This window comes from Mesocricetus auratus, unplaced genomic scaffold, assembly GCF_017639785.1.
Source record: "Mesocricetus auratus isolate SY011 unplaced genomic scaffold, BCM_Maur_2.0 Super-Scaffold_100004, whole genome shotgun sequence".
Taxonomy (NCBI): Eukaryota; Metazoa; Chordata; class Mammalia; order Rodentia; family Cricetidae; genus Mesocricetus; species Mesocricetus auratus.
Window position 1 is genome coordinate 95,403,492 of NW_024429189.1, and position 16,376 is coordinate 95,419,867.

Below are 16,376 nucleotides of genomic sequence, written 5' to 3' on the forward strand. Positions count from 1 at the left end.
TATATTCTTTGGCGCTCCTATCACAGTTCAGGGACTTATACGTATGTAGGCGGGGCAAGGTGTGTGTTTAGGAGTGTTTAAAAGGCGAGTCTGGAGGCTTGGGTGGATGAAAATTTAACTCGGCAGGCCATTAGCGAACTTGACGTTCTGTGTGGTTAAAAGATACGGGGGAAATGCAGGGGCAGAATTATGGAAAGTCTTGCAAAAGAGATAGGGATCTCAGGAAGTGGCATTGTCTCTAGAATTTCTCTGGAGTCAGATGACTCATCCAAATCTGCTTGGGGTGCAATGAAAAGACGTCCAACTTTTAAAGGTGAAATTTACATTTATATTTCTGCAGCCAAAAGTAAAATCAGAAGCTGCACATGCTTCCAAACACAAAACTCCAGAGGATCAAAGCTAGGCTTGTTTCTGTATCCTGGCTTGGTAGCATTTTTTTAAAGATGGTTCTGAGTCGGTTCCCTGTATTATAGACTTACCAGCGATGGGGTAAGTCTCATCAATAGAAAGCAACATTTGTGAAAGCACACTTCAGTTTCCCACTGCCTCTTTAGTGAATGTGAGTAAGCCAGTGTTTGTAAACTCCAGGTAAAAACGCTGCAAGGGAATTAACTGCGTGCAAACCTTTACTCCACTGAGCATGTCTGCAAAGATCTTTGCCAGGCATACTTTGGATAGTAAGAGTCCCACAGGGAAGAATGGCAGGGTCCTTTGATACGCAGAGAAGTTCTTTTTTTGACTGTCATGTGCTGTGGTCAGGCTGAATTTATTTCCTATGTAGCTCTTGTCAGAATTTGTCTTTTAGAACAGAGAGAATGCGGCTCTCATTTGTCTTGTGAATTCATCAAAAGAAAAAGAAGGCTCTTTTAGATATTAAAAAATCATTAAATAACGAGCACCATTGTATGCCATGTACTAAACTGGTCATTACTCTTGCAAAGATGACTTTTAGATAGGATGTTTTCTCATCTCCAGGAGCTAACACAATATTTATGAGTAGATACCTAGTATACCATAGCATTCTTGGGATATTAGTATTCAAGTACTGTTGGAGCCAGCCTACCCTGATTTGTGGAGATTGTAGCTTGTCTGGGAAAATGAAGAGGTATCTTCTTCGTAAGGGAAGGCGTGAGACAACAGCAGTGTGGGAAATTCTTGGTGTTTATGTTGAATGAAGTTCTGGAAGGTGGGGGCTTAAGTCACCAAAGGCCTCCCTCATTATACTTCAGTCTTAAAACTCCAGGACCTGCAGGGCTGAGACAGATCATGTCTGAAGTAAGCTGAGTTTGGACAGCTTGTCTCTTGAAATTGGTAACTGTTATGTGACTTTCCCTCTGAGACTGTTTGTAATAGGACAATGACAGATGAAAGCAGCAACTCTGTGGAAGTCCAGCTTGGTGAACCGATGAGTACCTTGGGGTTTCTCATAGGAACAAGGGTGCCCCTAGCGTGGCTAAGAACTCAGAACGGTGTCACTGAAGTGCCACCATACAACTTGCAGGCAGCTACACCACCCCAGCAACTGTTCCCTGCTTCTGTAACTTCAGGGAAGACCCTTGTCAGCCTTGTATACTTCTCGAGCTTTAGGCTGCTCTCTTCCCTCAGGAAGGAAAGTTTGAAGCCAGCTATATAGAGCGGCTGCCATTTGACTCCAAATAAGGAAATGCTGTGGTTCATAGGCACAGAACTGCCAGAACTCCTTTAAGTGAAGCTTGAAACAGTATGTTTATTATGTTACCTAACTTGGAAGTTTTGTGTTTTTTTTAATTACTCACCATTTGGGGGTTATGGGCATGGAAATCAGGATATTTGGCCCAGTAAGGTAAAGTGGAGCTTATTAGGAGAGAAGAACTTACACAGGAAACAAATGGCTGTTGTGAGCTCCTGCCCCAAGGATGCAGACCCTGCCACCCAGATGCTCTCTGCTACCCAAAAGGGCCTCCGAGCTCCAATCCTCTTCCTTTTAACCGGTCACGCCCACACCTGCGACCATGCCCAAAAGGGCATGGTCAGTACTACTGGTGTGGGAGGGGAGGGGTGAATGTATCACTGCAGGGGGTTTGATTAAGCCCTGGGATCATCAGGAGCTTGTTTGGGATATGAATAACAGAGAGCCATTACAGGGATTTTGGCAGAACTGCTAATTATTCTGGCTGCCATCTAATGAGAAATTGTAGGCTCAGTCTGGAGACAGAAGAAGCACTGTTGAGGTCAAAGCAGAAATGTTGAGGGGCAGCATGACAACCATGTTGTAGATGTAGAGAGGAAGAACTAAACATGGGAAGCAGGCTCCGTAAATAGGCATGTGCTGGGTGGAAGTCAGGGGTGATGGCTTAGGTGACTGGTGGGCTTGATCTTCACAGCAGACAGTGTAAGACCTGTGAGAGCAGAGAGGAGTGTGCCTGGTGCACTCAGGTTAGTGTAATGTGCCTGATGAACATATCCATGAGTGTATGGATCTAGAGATCAGAGGAGGATCTGGGCTGCTGATTTTATTATTGTGGGAACTGTTGGGAAGGGGAAACGGCTACCAAAAAGAGTGACCCGTCCTTTCAGTGCTCTATACTTCCTTACTGCTCTTTCGTTTAGCTTGGTTCCTTCTTGCGGGATTTTTGTTCTTGGGAAGAACTGTTTGACTTTAATCACATTTATTGTTGTGAAGCCCAGTGGCTACTAGAGACTGCATAAAGGAGGTATGGGGTCACTGGGGAACACGCAAAGGGTTGGAAACATGCTAAATGGGCTCGCTAGCTACATACTCCCAGCTGGGAAGGAGATTTTGAGCTGGTTCTTGAGGTAAGAAGGAGCTAAGTAGGTGAAGAAAAAGCACAAGAGAGAGGTTTGCAGTTTTCAGGTTGACTGCCGAGGTCCCAGCAACAGGAATGTTCCAGAAATTAAACATTGCTGGAGAGGTGAGCAGGCTTTGATTGTGTGGGATCTGCAGGATTTTTGGCCTGCTGTAAGTACACTGGTAAACAAAATCAATTTGGAGAGAGATGTTATTTATTGAAAGTACTTTTAACTTTGATGCCAAGAGAATAGCATGCAATGTGCAGTTTGTATTATGTCCAAGCAGCATTGATCATAATGACCAGAGCCCTTCTGTCTTGTGTATTATCAAGCTCCAGTTTCGACTTTTTGAGGTCTTTTGTTTTTTCCAAAGTTCACTGTGTGACCCAGGATGATCTTCAAAGGCAGGGCCACTACTTCTGATTCTTACAACAACTATGGAGTTGACACAGCAATGAGATTTTTTAAGCCAGCAAGAGATACGGTCAATTTTACATTTTAAAGATTTATTTTTAATTATGTATATGGGGTGGGGGAGAATGTGCACATGAATGCAGGTACATGTAGAGGTTCGAAGAGGGCACAGATCCCCTGGCGCTGGAGTTATAGGCAGTTGTGAGCCTTGTGATGTGGGTACTGGGAGCTTAACTCCAGTCCTCTACAAGAACAGCAGGCATTCTTAACCACCCAGCCATCTCTCTCACCCCAGTTTTACATTTTTAAAATGTCTTGATTTGAAGGCTAGGTGTGGAAGCTTTAAAATATAATCACTCTGATTAGATGGTGTCACAAGGACTAGCGTTCTGTATTTAGAAGATAAAGCTGTGTTTAAACAATAAAGAAAACTTTAACTAAGATTTTTTTTCTGTATTTGTTTTTCACTTTAGAAATCAGGACTTTTGATATTTAGGAAAACTATGTTTAACTCTACTGAGATCAAGTTTTCTGGTAAGTATATTAATATACAATTTTGATATATTATAAATGAATACATTAACATAAACTAATGTAAGATACATTAAGCTGAATTGTACCTGACTTTTTCTTTTAAGCCACCAATCAGCTCCCAAATCATGACAGACACTTATTAGCTTTGAATGCTTGGCCTAACTTTGGCACATTTCTGGCTAACTCTTTTAACTTATATTATACTGTTTCTCTTTACCTTTTGCCTAAGGGTTTGCTATCTTTCTTACTTCTGTATATCTTACTTTCACTGACTCTCTATTCTAATCTGGCTCCTTGCCCCAGGCATGACCCTTATTCTCTCTTCCTTCCGTGTTCTTTTTTCTCTCTCAAATCTAGACCTTTCCTGTTTATTCTCTTTGCCCGCCAGCCCTGCCTATCCTTTCTCCTGCCTAGCTGGTGGTTTAGCTCTTAATCAGACCAATCAGGTGCCTTGGACAGGCAAGGTGAAACAAATACTGCACATTTTTACATAATTAAACAAATGCAGCACAAGCAAAAGTAACACACCTTTACACAGCTAAAGTAATATTCTGCAGCATGAACAAATGTAACAGTCTTTGCCTAGTTAAAATAATAGTCTACAATACTGAAGTTTTGGTTTTTGGGTTTTTTGTTTTGTTTTGTTTTGCTTTGTTTTTAGAGATAGGGTTTCTCTGTATTGCTTTGGAACCTGTCCTGGAACTAGCTCTTGTAGACCAGGCTGGTCTTGAACTCACAAAGATCTGCCTGCCTCTGCCTCCCAAGTGCTGGGATTAAAGGCGTGTGCCGCCACTGCCCGGCGAATGTTTTGTTTTTAAATAATTCTAACATTGTAGAATTTTGTTTATTCTAGGCTTAGTTATTTGCAAGAAATGACTTTTTTCTAAAATTCTGTCAGCCTTATCTGCGGGCTCTATGTGGGCTACCATCCTTTAAGGTGATCCTCTGGTTCTCATCATCCACCACATTCTACAAAGTTGCTCTTAAAATCCAAGGCTATGTTATGAAAAGATATTGTGGCTTCTCTGCCCTTTCCTGATCCCTAGCTCTGGGGAAGCCAGCTGTAGTGGCATAGACACTCCCGACAAGAGCTTTCTCTGGCTTTATACCTAACCCTTTTCAGTCTTAATCACATCACCTAGGTCTTTAAGCATTGGAGGTGCTTTTGATATTCAAACTAAAGGCCATACTGCCTGGTCTATTTGAACCATATCTAGGCAGCCATTCTTGCTCTGGGCTCACACTTAGACTAGGCTTGAGTGCATCTCTTTACCCTTCTCTTCGTTTGACTAGCTCCTGCTTTTCTTCCTCCAGGTAACGTGACTTAGCCCTACATCATGTCAGGTGGCCAGTGCCCTTGACACCCTGTTCTCAGCCTCTTGGGCTTCTCAGAGCGCCCACTTGTTAACTCTCACAGCACTTTAGTTCATAAATTTAGTTCCTATTAGCTGCTGACCTTTCCTAGTACACAACAAGGAATTCAACATGGTTTGGATGGGTGGGTGGGTAGGTGGGTGAGAGAGAGAGAGAGAGAGAGAGAGAGAATATGTTAGACCTAGAGAAGCCATAGCTGAGCAAGCCAGGATGCTTAGTTGATTACAACATTGAACTTAAATTTGAATAGTTGTAGGAAGTTCTGGCCAGCTGTTAAAATTCAGTGAATTTATCCTTATCATTTTGCAGCGATTTAGAGAAATTAGGTTATGTTTTACTCATGTTACCATTAAAACAGCCAGTTTCAGACAGTATTCTTGAAGTCTGAAGTTCATACTAGAATACAATAAAACTGTCTCAACAGTGAAGTCGTTCAGTTGTTCCGGACCTGTGAAGTTTACCATAGAGTGGCATTTGAAGTATCATACCTGTCACAATGAATATGCTTCGCTGGAGGAGGTAAGTGAAAACACGTCTTTAATGCATACAAAACTGTGGAGGAAAAATTATACATAAAAAGATTTATTAATACACTAAGTAAGTAGATTAGAAGTAGAGCTCACAATTTTAGAAATACTCCAAATTGGTTTGGGGACTTACGATAATAAAAAGTTTGTGCTTCTTGACAAAACTAAGTTTTGTAATCTCCTTTTGAGGTATCATAAAAAAATGTTTAAACAGACTTGTAGCAGCCATTAATAAAGGGCTGTGATAAGTCAACGTAGTTTGCGAAGGAAATTGAACTTTCACATCATTCAGACAATGAGTTGCTGGGAACCCAGAGCCTTAGGAGGGCAAGTAGATTGTGTGAATTCAGTTTCTGAGGAGAGTGGAGACTTCTGAGGAAGGATAGAGAGGAAGAAAGAGGCTGTGCCAACGCGGGTATCTCCTCTCCTGGATGGGAGGGGCTCTTTGATGAGTCTCATGACCATTGTTTAGAAAGCCTCTCCATTATATGTTTGGCTTCTGTCCTGATTAATTCATGTTGGGTTTATTAGTCCATTTTATTAGAGCAAAATATTCCTCAATTTGACTAGCTCTGCTTCTTCATGATCCGATTCCAGGTAGGTACTTCTAGCAGATAACCCACACAATATCGAGTTGTTCTTTGTTTGGTGATGTTAACTTGGTGGGCAGAGGAAGTAGTTGTCGATCCCTCCACTATACAGTTACTACTTTTTGTTGGTGTGTGGGACAGAATTTTTATAGCTATATAAATGTCCTGTTTTTTTAAATCAAATATCTATCCATTCATTTAGCAGCCTTTTATGAGTCTTGCCTTATGAATAAGTTAGTATAATAATTGCGTGACAATGATTTTATTATTTCCATTTTTCTTTTATGTGTCTTAGCGTTTTCCTTTGTGAATGAGCTACCTTGTTTCTTCCATTTTTTCTATTGATCCCAGGCAACAGTATGAACACATTCATTTTTACTTTGGTTATAGGACATGATCAGTTTGTTGTTTTGTTTTTTTTTAAATGTTTTTGTTTTTTCAAGATAAGGTCTTTCTATGTAGTCCTGGGCTGTCCCAGAACTGTCTTTGTAGACTAGGTTGGCCTCGAACTTAACAGTGAGCCACCTATTCTGCCTCTCAAGTGCTGGGATTAAAGGTGTGTTCCATTATTCCCAGCTATTGTTTTTGTTTTTTGTTTTGTTTTGTTTTTTTGAGACAGAGTGTCCCTGTGCATCCCAAAGACAATCTTTTTATTTGCTCTGCTCCAGTTGTCCTGTATTTGGTGTGTGAGAGGCAATTCTTGGAAGACTGGGTGCTTCTTTCAGTGACTTAGCTCATTCTTCTGTTGTTTGTCCAGAAGGCTGGGTTAGATTGGCTGCTTTTGCTTTGTTTACCATTTGCTTTTTACTTCTTTGTAATTAAATGCTCTTCTCTTTCTCTGTAACATTTCTTACATATAAGATTAAATATAATAGGGTACTCTTTATTTTTCTGAAGGTATTTCTTTGTGGCAACATACTGATTTTTGTTTTGTCTTGAAGCAGGTTTCATTATGTACCCTTGATTGGCCTGGAACTTAACTAAGCTGGCTTTGAACTCAGATCTACCTGCCCCTATCTCCACAGTACTGCTATTAAAGATGTGCACCACTACTCCCAGCTATCGTTTCCTTTTTCTGAAACAGTTTCTCTGTGTGTCCCAGCCTTTTATCCTACTTCAATCTTCATGGTCTGGGGTTAACAGTCATGCACCCATCATGGACCCATGGCCTCCCAATAGTGTCTTAATCTCTAAGTCCATGATTGTACTTGATAATGGGTACAAACACATTGGAATAGCTAAAATGGCATGATCACCTCAGTTATACTTAGAATCATAGTTAATATTTTTTTCTCTTTGGTATTTTGTTTTATTTCATGTTTTCAAATATTCCAAACTGAACTAATTTTTAGTGTTCTTTCAATATGAAATTTTATTTCTTCTAGGAAAAAAGTATAGAAGTAAATTATAACCTAGAATTTTACCTTGGATAGGATCTGTCCCAAAAACATGGACTTAATGCTGATATGGACGTCTGTGCTTATTTCAAGAACACTGACTGTTGGACAACAAAAAGTGAAAACTTAGATTGCAACAGTGATTTACAGGCATTTCCCTCATTAAATGTGAGTATCTGCCTTACCGTGTTAAAAATCAGCTAATTTATTTGACCTGAATACAGACAACAGGCTTGAATAATGTTTTGTCAGTATTTGCAGAAAGGAAGGTACTTGTCTTTAAGTCTTGGTTTTAGTTTTTGCATGTGTGCATTAGGATGTAAGAAAGAAATTGGTATACTCTCCTTTTTATTCTTTTTTTCTTTCCTTTTTTGGAGACAGTCTCAGGATGTCTGGAACTCTCTTTGTAGAGGAAGCTGTCCTTGAACTCAGAGAAATATACTTGTCTCTGCCTCCAAATTGTTGGGATTAAAGATGTGCACCCACCATGCCTCTAGTGTGTTCTCTTTTCAGCTTTACAAGAGGTTTTCATGGCCTGTTCTCTCCCATTTTATCTGTCATTCTTTTCTTAGTGGTTCTTGGACTTTTGTTCCCAGTATCCTGTCAAATGAACCCTAGTCAAGGTTACCAGTACCCTCTATGCTGTCAAGGCCAGTGATCTGTTACCCTCCCTTATCAAGGGTCTTGCCTTGCACCAGCATTTAACAACCTGAACATTGCTGTTCGCTCTCCCAGCAGGTGGTGATGTAAATGTTAATAAAACAGTCACACCTGATATCCTGAGTTTGTTGCAGGGTGGGGAGGTCAACTCCACACAAGTTAGAGTTATCTGGGAAGAGAAACTTTGAGAAATTGCCCATAAGATTGCCTATAGGCAAGTCTGTGGTGGCATTTTCTTGATTAATTATTAATGTGGGAGGGTCCAGTTCATTGTGGTGGTGGCACAGGACTGCTGGGCAGGCAGGTAGTCCTGGGTTGTATGAGAAAACCGCTGAGCAAGCCAGTAAGAAGTGTTCTCCACGGCTTCAGCTTCAGTCCCACCTCCAGGTCTCTGCTTTCATCAGTGATGGAGTATGACCTGAAGAGTTGTAGAATTAAGCTCTTCCTCCTGGGGCTGCTTTTGTTCATGGAGTTTTTCTGCAGCAATAGAAATCCTAAGATATGCAAATAGGGAGGTTATGGACCATTGTAATTGACTTTTCCCTGAAAATTATAAAATGAAAATGCCTGTAGTTTAAAGTTCTTTTTAAATGTGTTTGGAAGCAAAACAAACATACAGAAAAGTACACAGTTGTGCCTCAGTGGTTTTCAGAAACTGCAGACTTGGACCAGGTACAGAACTTTAGCACCTGGAGCTCCTGTTTATTTCCTGTACTTTCTCTAACATTACCCACTCTCCACCTTCAATCACACTATTAAGGAAGCATTTTTTAAGCTGAAGAATTTTGTTATTTTAAAGGTAACATGTTTTAAAGCTTTATTTTTATTTTATGTGCATTGGTGTGTTGCCTGCATGTATGTGAGAAGATGCCAGATCTCCTGGAACTGGAGATACAGACAATTGTGAACTGCCTTGTGGGTACTGGGAATTGAACCCTGGTCCCCTGGAAGAGCAGTCAATGCTCTTAACTGCTGAGCCATCTCTCAGCCCTGTAAAATAATTTTGTTAGTTCATGTTCAGAGTACAATGAGACTTGTTCTCTGGTATTCAACTTTTAAAGCTGTTTTCTTCTAATACTTTCATCTTAATTATTGAAAACTACTTTTCTCCATAGGGATACATTAATTTAGAATGTATTGTTATTAGATAATTGTTGTAATTAGATAATTCAAACTTTAAGTCCATTGTTTAGAATGAATTAATATCTGTAGTAATATAGAATGATACTTTACTCTTTTCCAGAATAAAGAGCTAACAGGCAACAGAAATGTTTCAAGCCAAGAAGGATCAATGGTAAACTCTTTTTCTTTAAATCCAGTATGTACAAATTATAGTGAAATTGAAAAATCAATCTGATGACTGCTTGGAGAGTGATAATTATTAAAGTTGGAAAAGAAAAAAATCTTTAATATATTTTCCTTTGTTCGATATCTATTTTGCATATACTATTTCTGCTTTAAAAAAAATCTCTTTGACACTCGGGAGGCAGAGGCAGGCGGATCTCTGTGAGTTTGAGGCCGGGCTGGACCGATAGCCTCCAAAACAATACAGAGAAACCCTGTCTTGTAAAAACAAAAAAAAAAAAAAAAAAATCTCTTTGAAGACTAGCTCTGCAGCCAGTTTTTTTGTTTGTTTGTTTTTTTAATTCCAGTTTCAGGGTGTAAGACAGCATAGCTGTGGACTGCTGTCTGCTATGTCATAGTACAATGAGCAACAGGAGTGTAGCACAGCAGGGGGGAAATTGTGGCATTTGGGGGAATCACTAAGAGGCAGAGGCTGAGTAGGAAGTACAGAGGGTCAGGAGGAGTAGGTACTGAATTGGACATAGGAGAGCTTAAATTTAGCTTTTATATACTGACTTCACATTTCCTCAGCCATTCCAAAGAGAAATCTAATAGGAAGATTTTTCACTGTAGTGGCAAGGACAGACTCTCAGCACAAGCTATCTTATGTGGAGGAGTAAGAAATGGAAGGAAGAAAGTACCCACAGGTGTAGGTGTAGACTGTCCCGTGTTGATTTTATAGACATTTTCATGGCACTCCCTAGACAATCCGCTATAACAACTGTTTGCGTAGCATTTACATTCTATTAAGTATTAGAAGTAATCTAGAGATGATTCTAAGTATTCAGGAAGATGTGTGTAGACTATGCAAATCCCATGGCATTTTATATGAAGGACTTGCGCATTCAAGGATTTTAGTACCTATTGGGGATGGTGCTGGGACATATCCTTCATGGAGACAGGAACAATTAATTCTGTTGTTTCAGTTTGTTTTTGGCATGGTCTTACTGCTGCCCAGACTGGCCTCAGACTCAAGCTCTCTGACTAGTCTGACTTATTTTTTACATTATCTCACTTCTCTCTCAACTCAATTTTTAAAAAACAACATTCCACCAAAATTGAGTGCTTGGTAATATTTGGATGGAATGTGACAATTCCAATATTAATTTTTTTTTTTCTTTTAAGACAGGGTTTCACTCTGTAGTCCTAGATAGCCGGAAACTTTATATAGACCAACCTGACCTTAAACCCACAGAGATCTACTTGCCGCTGCCTCCTAAGTAGTAGGATAAAGGCATGTGCCACCAAGACCAACCCAGGAAAAATATTTGAATGATAATGTTAAAGAAAACATGGAATGAGGATTTAGGGGGACCTGTAGCAGTATTAGTAGTGGAAGATAGTGAGGATGAGAACCATTTGTTCTCTCCTATGTATGGGGGTGTAGGGTAAGAAAAAATTTTGCAGCAGTGTTTTTCCTTCCACTGCCTGCCATTCCTTCCCTCTGTTTCATCTGTTCAGTTATTAAAATTGTTTAAAAGTGTTAACTGTTTAATTTTATCTCATATAATAATCTGTTTTAAAGAACAAAGACTTATTCTCTCTATTGCAGGATGTTGTAGCCAGGACCCAAAAAGATGGCTTCCATATCTTCGTCGTTTCTATTAAAACAGAAAAAACAGATGCAGTCTGGGATTTGAATGGTATAGTTAACCCCTACCCTATAGTTTTTGTCATTAATATGAATCTGTATTGTCTGTTTAAAACATGTCTTTCAAACATGGATTTGTTAGTCATACATCTGTTTTGAAGATGCTTAATACTAATAAACTTTTTTAGTTAGTAGGGAGAAATGAGCTTATAAAATGTTTTTAAAAACTTGATTATTTCCAGGCATGGTAGTGCATGCCTTTAATCCCAGTACTCAGGAGGCAGAGGCAGGTGGATCTCTGTGAGTTCAAGGTCAGCCTGGTTTACAGAGTGAGTTCCAGAATGGCTAGGTTACACAGAGAAACCTTTTCTTGAGAAACCTAAAGTACAAAACAAAACAACAAAACCAAAACCCTGATTATTCTTCTCCCTCCCTCCTGTTGTCACTAGTTTCTCTTTCTATGGTGGGGCCTCATGGATACATCTCTGCATCAGACTGGCCTCTAATGATTGTGAGTATGTCTCATCCTTTTTTCCAAATGAATTTGAATTCAGTAGTGTAACTTCTCTGTAGATATGCTCTGACAAGCCCTCTATTGCTGCTTCCAGAGTGATGGGGAAATGAAGGGTGGGTGAGTTTCCTGAGATGTCAGCTCTCAAGTTAGAGGGTCGGAGGCTAAACACTGTTTCTCTCCCTGCAGTTCTACATGGTGATGTGTATTGTTTACATACTGTATGGTGTCCTCTGGCTGATGTGGTCCGCCTGTTACTGGAAAGATATATTAAGAATCCAGTTCTGGATTGCAGCTGTTATTTTCCTAGGAATGCTTGAAAAAGCAGTTTTTTATAGTGAATACCAAAACATCAATAGCACTGGACTATCAAGTAAGTTTTGACTATTTCCATGAGTTATGTGTAGTGTATTTTAGCTCGTGTAACTAGAGCTGCAGAGGGGCCCCTTTTATACGTATAAATATGTGTGTGTGAGTGTGTGTGTATATATATATATATATATATATATATATATATATATATATATATATATGCGAGGATGGAAGCCAACGTGAGAATGTCAGGAGGCTGGGGAGATGGCTCAGTTCGTAAAGCTCTTATTAAGAAAGCATGAGGACCCGAGGTGGAATTCCAGTACTCACTGCAGACCCAGACATGGCTGCACATGCGCTTTCAACTCGAGCACTGTTGGGGGAGCCATGAGCTTGCTTGCTAGCAGCCTAGCTGCAGGCACAGTGGGGAATTGAGTGTAGAGTGGTAAATCAGGACACTGTCCTCTGTCCTCTGGTGTCTAGGAATCTATAGGCATGTGCACACTCCACCCCTACACAAAAGTGAGAATGTTAGAGTAGGGCCCTAATCACCTAGTGTTTTTTCATTTGCTTTCTTTCTGCTAATTTCCCCTTCACTTTTGTTTCTAGAAAAAGGAAATTCCCATTCTCTAATGGTATTAAAATAATACAAGACATGGGTAAGGGTACCTTAGGTGTGGCCAATGCTTTTGGAATTTTTCCTTCTACAATATTTTTTCTCTTCCCTTGAAAAAGAAGAGAGTAAAATGAGTAGCACCGAACTGTGTGCTACTGTATGTAGTCTGAGCTCTCCTCCTCACACGCCTGTGTATGATTAAAGGAGGCATTGGCATGGTTTGCACAGTGGGAAGTCTGACACTGGGAAGGATACAGGTTCACATTTCAGATGTGTGCTTCAGGCTTGTAGAAGATAGATTCAAACAGGCTAGAAAAGTGAAGGTTCGAGCCAGGCGGTGATGGCGCACGCCTTTAATCCCAGCACTTGGAAGGCAGGGGCAGGTGGAACTCTGTGACTTCGAGACCAAGCCTGGTCTACTGAGCGAGTTCCAGGACAGGCCCCAAAACAATACAGAGAAACCCTGTCTTGAAAAAAACCAAAAAAAAAAAAAAAAAAAAAAAAAAGAAAAGAAAAGAAAAGAAAATTGAAGGTTCGTTCTTACCACTAACACTGTGGAAAGGGAGAGGATTTCAAAGGGGTAAAAATGACCTTTTGAGTACAGTCACAAATGATCTTGGTATAGATCATTAACGGATATAGTGATGCTCTCCCAACTCCAGGAAAAAGGAGCTGAGTTGAAATACATCTGAAACCACTTTGGTCTCAAGTTGCTGTTTGTTGAAGCTGAGTGATGGGTTCATATAAAGTTGTTACACTAATTTCTTTTGAGGAATGTTGGAAATTCATCAAAATAGAAAGACTAAAAGCATATCTGCGAAAGACTGTCAACAAAGGTCCAACATGGAGGTCTGCATCGTAGAGCTGCTCCTGCTGTATATTTGCTAGTGTACATGCACACAGATGTTTGCATATGTGCTCTGAGTCAAATAGTGCTGGGGGTGTATCCCAGTGGTAGATAACTTGCCTACATACATAGGCCCTGGATTCCTTCCTAAGCACTGTCAGGGGTAGGTTAGGGGTAGTATTCCATGATAAGGGTTGAAACCTGACTGAGTGTCAGAGAAGGCAGTTCATTCCCTCTCTCTTCTGGTAAGGATCTCTTACCTAGAGAGAGCAAGGGTGGTATGAACTGAAGAACAGCAAAAGCCAGAGATCCACGAAGAGATGAAGTGCCGTTTGCAACCATCAGGGAATCCAAGTCCTTCATCGCAGGTGTCACCAGAGGGGTTGTCAAACTGTGAGTCACTGTCAGTATGTTTGAACAGTCTGTAAAGGCCATATACTAGATATTTTTGATTTTGCAAACCACATGGTCTCTGCTGTAATCACTCAGCTCTGCCATTATGGAAAGCATCCACAGACAGCAATAAACAAATAAGCATGTCTGTGTTATGATAAAACTTGATTTACATAAATGTGCAAGGCCAGATTTAGCCCCTGGGTTTTAGTTTACCAATTCCTTTTCTGTATTTATCGTTGTAGGACTTCCCACTGCCTTCAGCGTTAAGTCTAGACTCCATAACAGTCCCCAGAGCCATGAGTGGTCCTGGCCTCTATCCCATCCACCCCTTCTCTGTTTACTGTAGACTTCCCATTGCCTTTAGCATTAAGTCTAGACTTCATAACAGTCCCCAGAGGCCTGCGTGGTCCTGGCCCTGACCTCTCTCCCACCCACCTCTTTTTACTGTTAACTTCCCACTGCTTTCAGCAATAAGTCTAGACTCCATGACCGAGTCCCCAGAGCCATGAGTGGTCCTGGCCTCTATCCTGTCTTTTCTTGGCATCTGATGTTACATTCTGCTGCACACATACTATGCTTTTCCCATCTTCATGCTTCCTTCCCCATTATATGTCCACTTACTCTTCAAGTCTCATTTATTCACCTTTTGTGAGTTTTCCAGACCAATTATACCTCTCCCAAGTGTGTATTATGTATTAGGTTGCTCCTAGTCCCAGGGTTACTGTATCACAGATAGCACTCCTCATGCTGAGTTGTGTCTGCTTACATGGCCTAACTTGAGTTCAAAAATCTATGCAGAGAGGGATCAAGATGACTCTTTTATCATTACAGTCATACAGTAGAAGTACAGTGAATACCTCCATTTCTTTTTGTGATGTTAGGGTTTGAACCCAAGGCCTTGCACATCCTAGGCTAGCACTTTACTGCTATAAATATATATTTTAAATGAATAAATGATGAAGACACATGGAGAAAAGAGAATTCCAGAGAGCATGATAGCTTTCAAATGTTTGCTGGACTTGAAGAGGGATGTAGGTGGAGGGGAGCTCTGGTAGGTTTCAGGTTGACATAAGAAAACTGCCTACTCTGGGCAGTGGTAGCACATACCTTTAATCCCAGCACTCAAGGAGGCAGAGGCAGGTGAATTTCTGTGGGTTCAAGGCCAGCCTGGTCTATAGAATGAGTTCTAGGATAGCCAAGGCCACAGAGAAACTCTATCTCAAAAAAAAAAAAAAAAAAAGAAGAAGAAGAAGAAGAAGAAGAAAACTGCCTAATAGAGCTGATCAGACTTAAGGTGAGTCTTCAGGAGGTAGTACTGCCTTCACTGAGGCCTGAAATATCAGTTGGATTAAATGGCTTGTAAGTCACATGTGGCTAATTACTCTGGGGACAGTGTCATTGCATTGCACATGGTAATTTTTTAGAGTCTTATAAGGTCTCCAAGAGTATACATAATGAATTGTTTTCTTTCCTTGCTCCTCAGCCCAAGGTTTATTGATATTTGCGGAACTGATATCTGCAGTTAAGAGGACATTGGCTCGCCTGCTTGTGATCATTGTGAGCTTGGGTTATGGCATTGTGAAGTAAGTATTGCTGCATTGAACAACTTGACTCTCCAGTCTAGTGTTTTAGTCCATGCACACATGGCCTCTGTGGAACTCAGGACATGCTCGTGTCCCAACTTGAATCCCCAAGGGAAAACCCTATAAGAGCGTGGGTTTAAAAAACTCTCTGAGTTTGAGGCCAGCCTGGTCTACAAAGCTATACAGAGAAACCCTCTCTCAATAAAAACAAAATAAAACAAAAACACTTGCACGGACTAGCCATTTTATATTATCTCCAAATGAAGATCCTGAATTGAATCCCAGTAGTCCAAGGTGGCCTGAGCCTCCCAGAGTGTTGAGGTTATAAGCATGTGCCACTATACCTTATCGCTTAAGCAGTCTGACATCAGCAAATAAAAAACACTAGGAGGAATCTAGGAGCTCTGAAGTGTCCATAGCAAAGGCAGAAGTAGAAAACCGATACTAAGGGTATGGCTTCAAGGTTCTGCATTCCTTATGCTTTCTTGTTTATTCTCATTGTATTTGGGAGCACAGTTAGTGCCACGATATCAGGCTCCCAGGCCCTTCCTCAAGAGTTGACAAGAGTGAAATAAAAACAAACGATGGAGTTGGGTTCAGTTGACTCTGGGATCCAGACAGAGGTAACGTTGCTGTGTCTGGTGTTTCATTCACAAGGGCAATAGAGACTCTGTTAGAAACTGCTGTCTAGGGGCTACAGAGGTGGCTCAGTAGTTAAGAGCACTGGCTGCTCTTCCAGAGGACCCAGGTTCAGTTCCCAGCACCAACATGGCAGCTCATAATTGCCTGTAACTCCAGTTTCAGGGGTTGCAACACCTTTACACAGATATACATGCAGGTAAGACACAAATGCACATGAAATAAATAAGTAAATTATTTAAAAAAAAAAA

At 40.6% G+C, this 16,376-nt stretch overlaps 1 protein-coding gene across 2 annotated transcripts in view; it reads left to right on the forward strand.

Annotated features, from left to right (window-relative positions):
- The window catches only part of Tmem87b (transmembrane protein 87B), a 41,297-nt gene that overhangs the window by 734 nt on the left and 24,187 nt on the right, over positions 1-16,376 (forward strand). For both annotated transcript variants that reach the window (XM_005068602.4, XM_013112347.3), the window contains exons 2-9: positions 3,678-3,738; positions 5,537-5,631; positions 7,663-7,794; positions 9,530-9,580; positions 11,183-11,273; positions 11,671-11,732; positions 11,922-12,105; positions 15,387-15,486. In XM_005068602.4, coding sequence (XP_005068659.1) covers positions 3,678-3,738; positions 5,537-5,631; positions 7,663-7,794; positions 9,530-9,580; positions 11,183-11,273; positions 11,671-11,732; positions 11,922-12,105; positions 15,387-15,486 — 776 coding nt within the window. The remainder of the gene's footprint in view (positions 1-3,677; positions 3,739-5,536; positions 5,632-7,662; positions 7,795-9,529; positions 9,581-11,182; positions 11,274-11,670; positions 11,733-11,921; positions 12,106-15,386; positions 15,487-16,376) is intronic.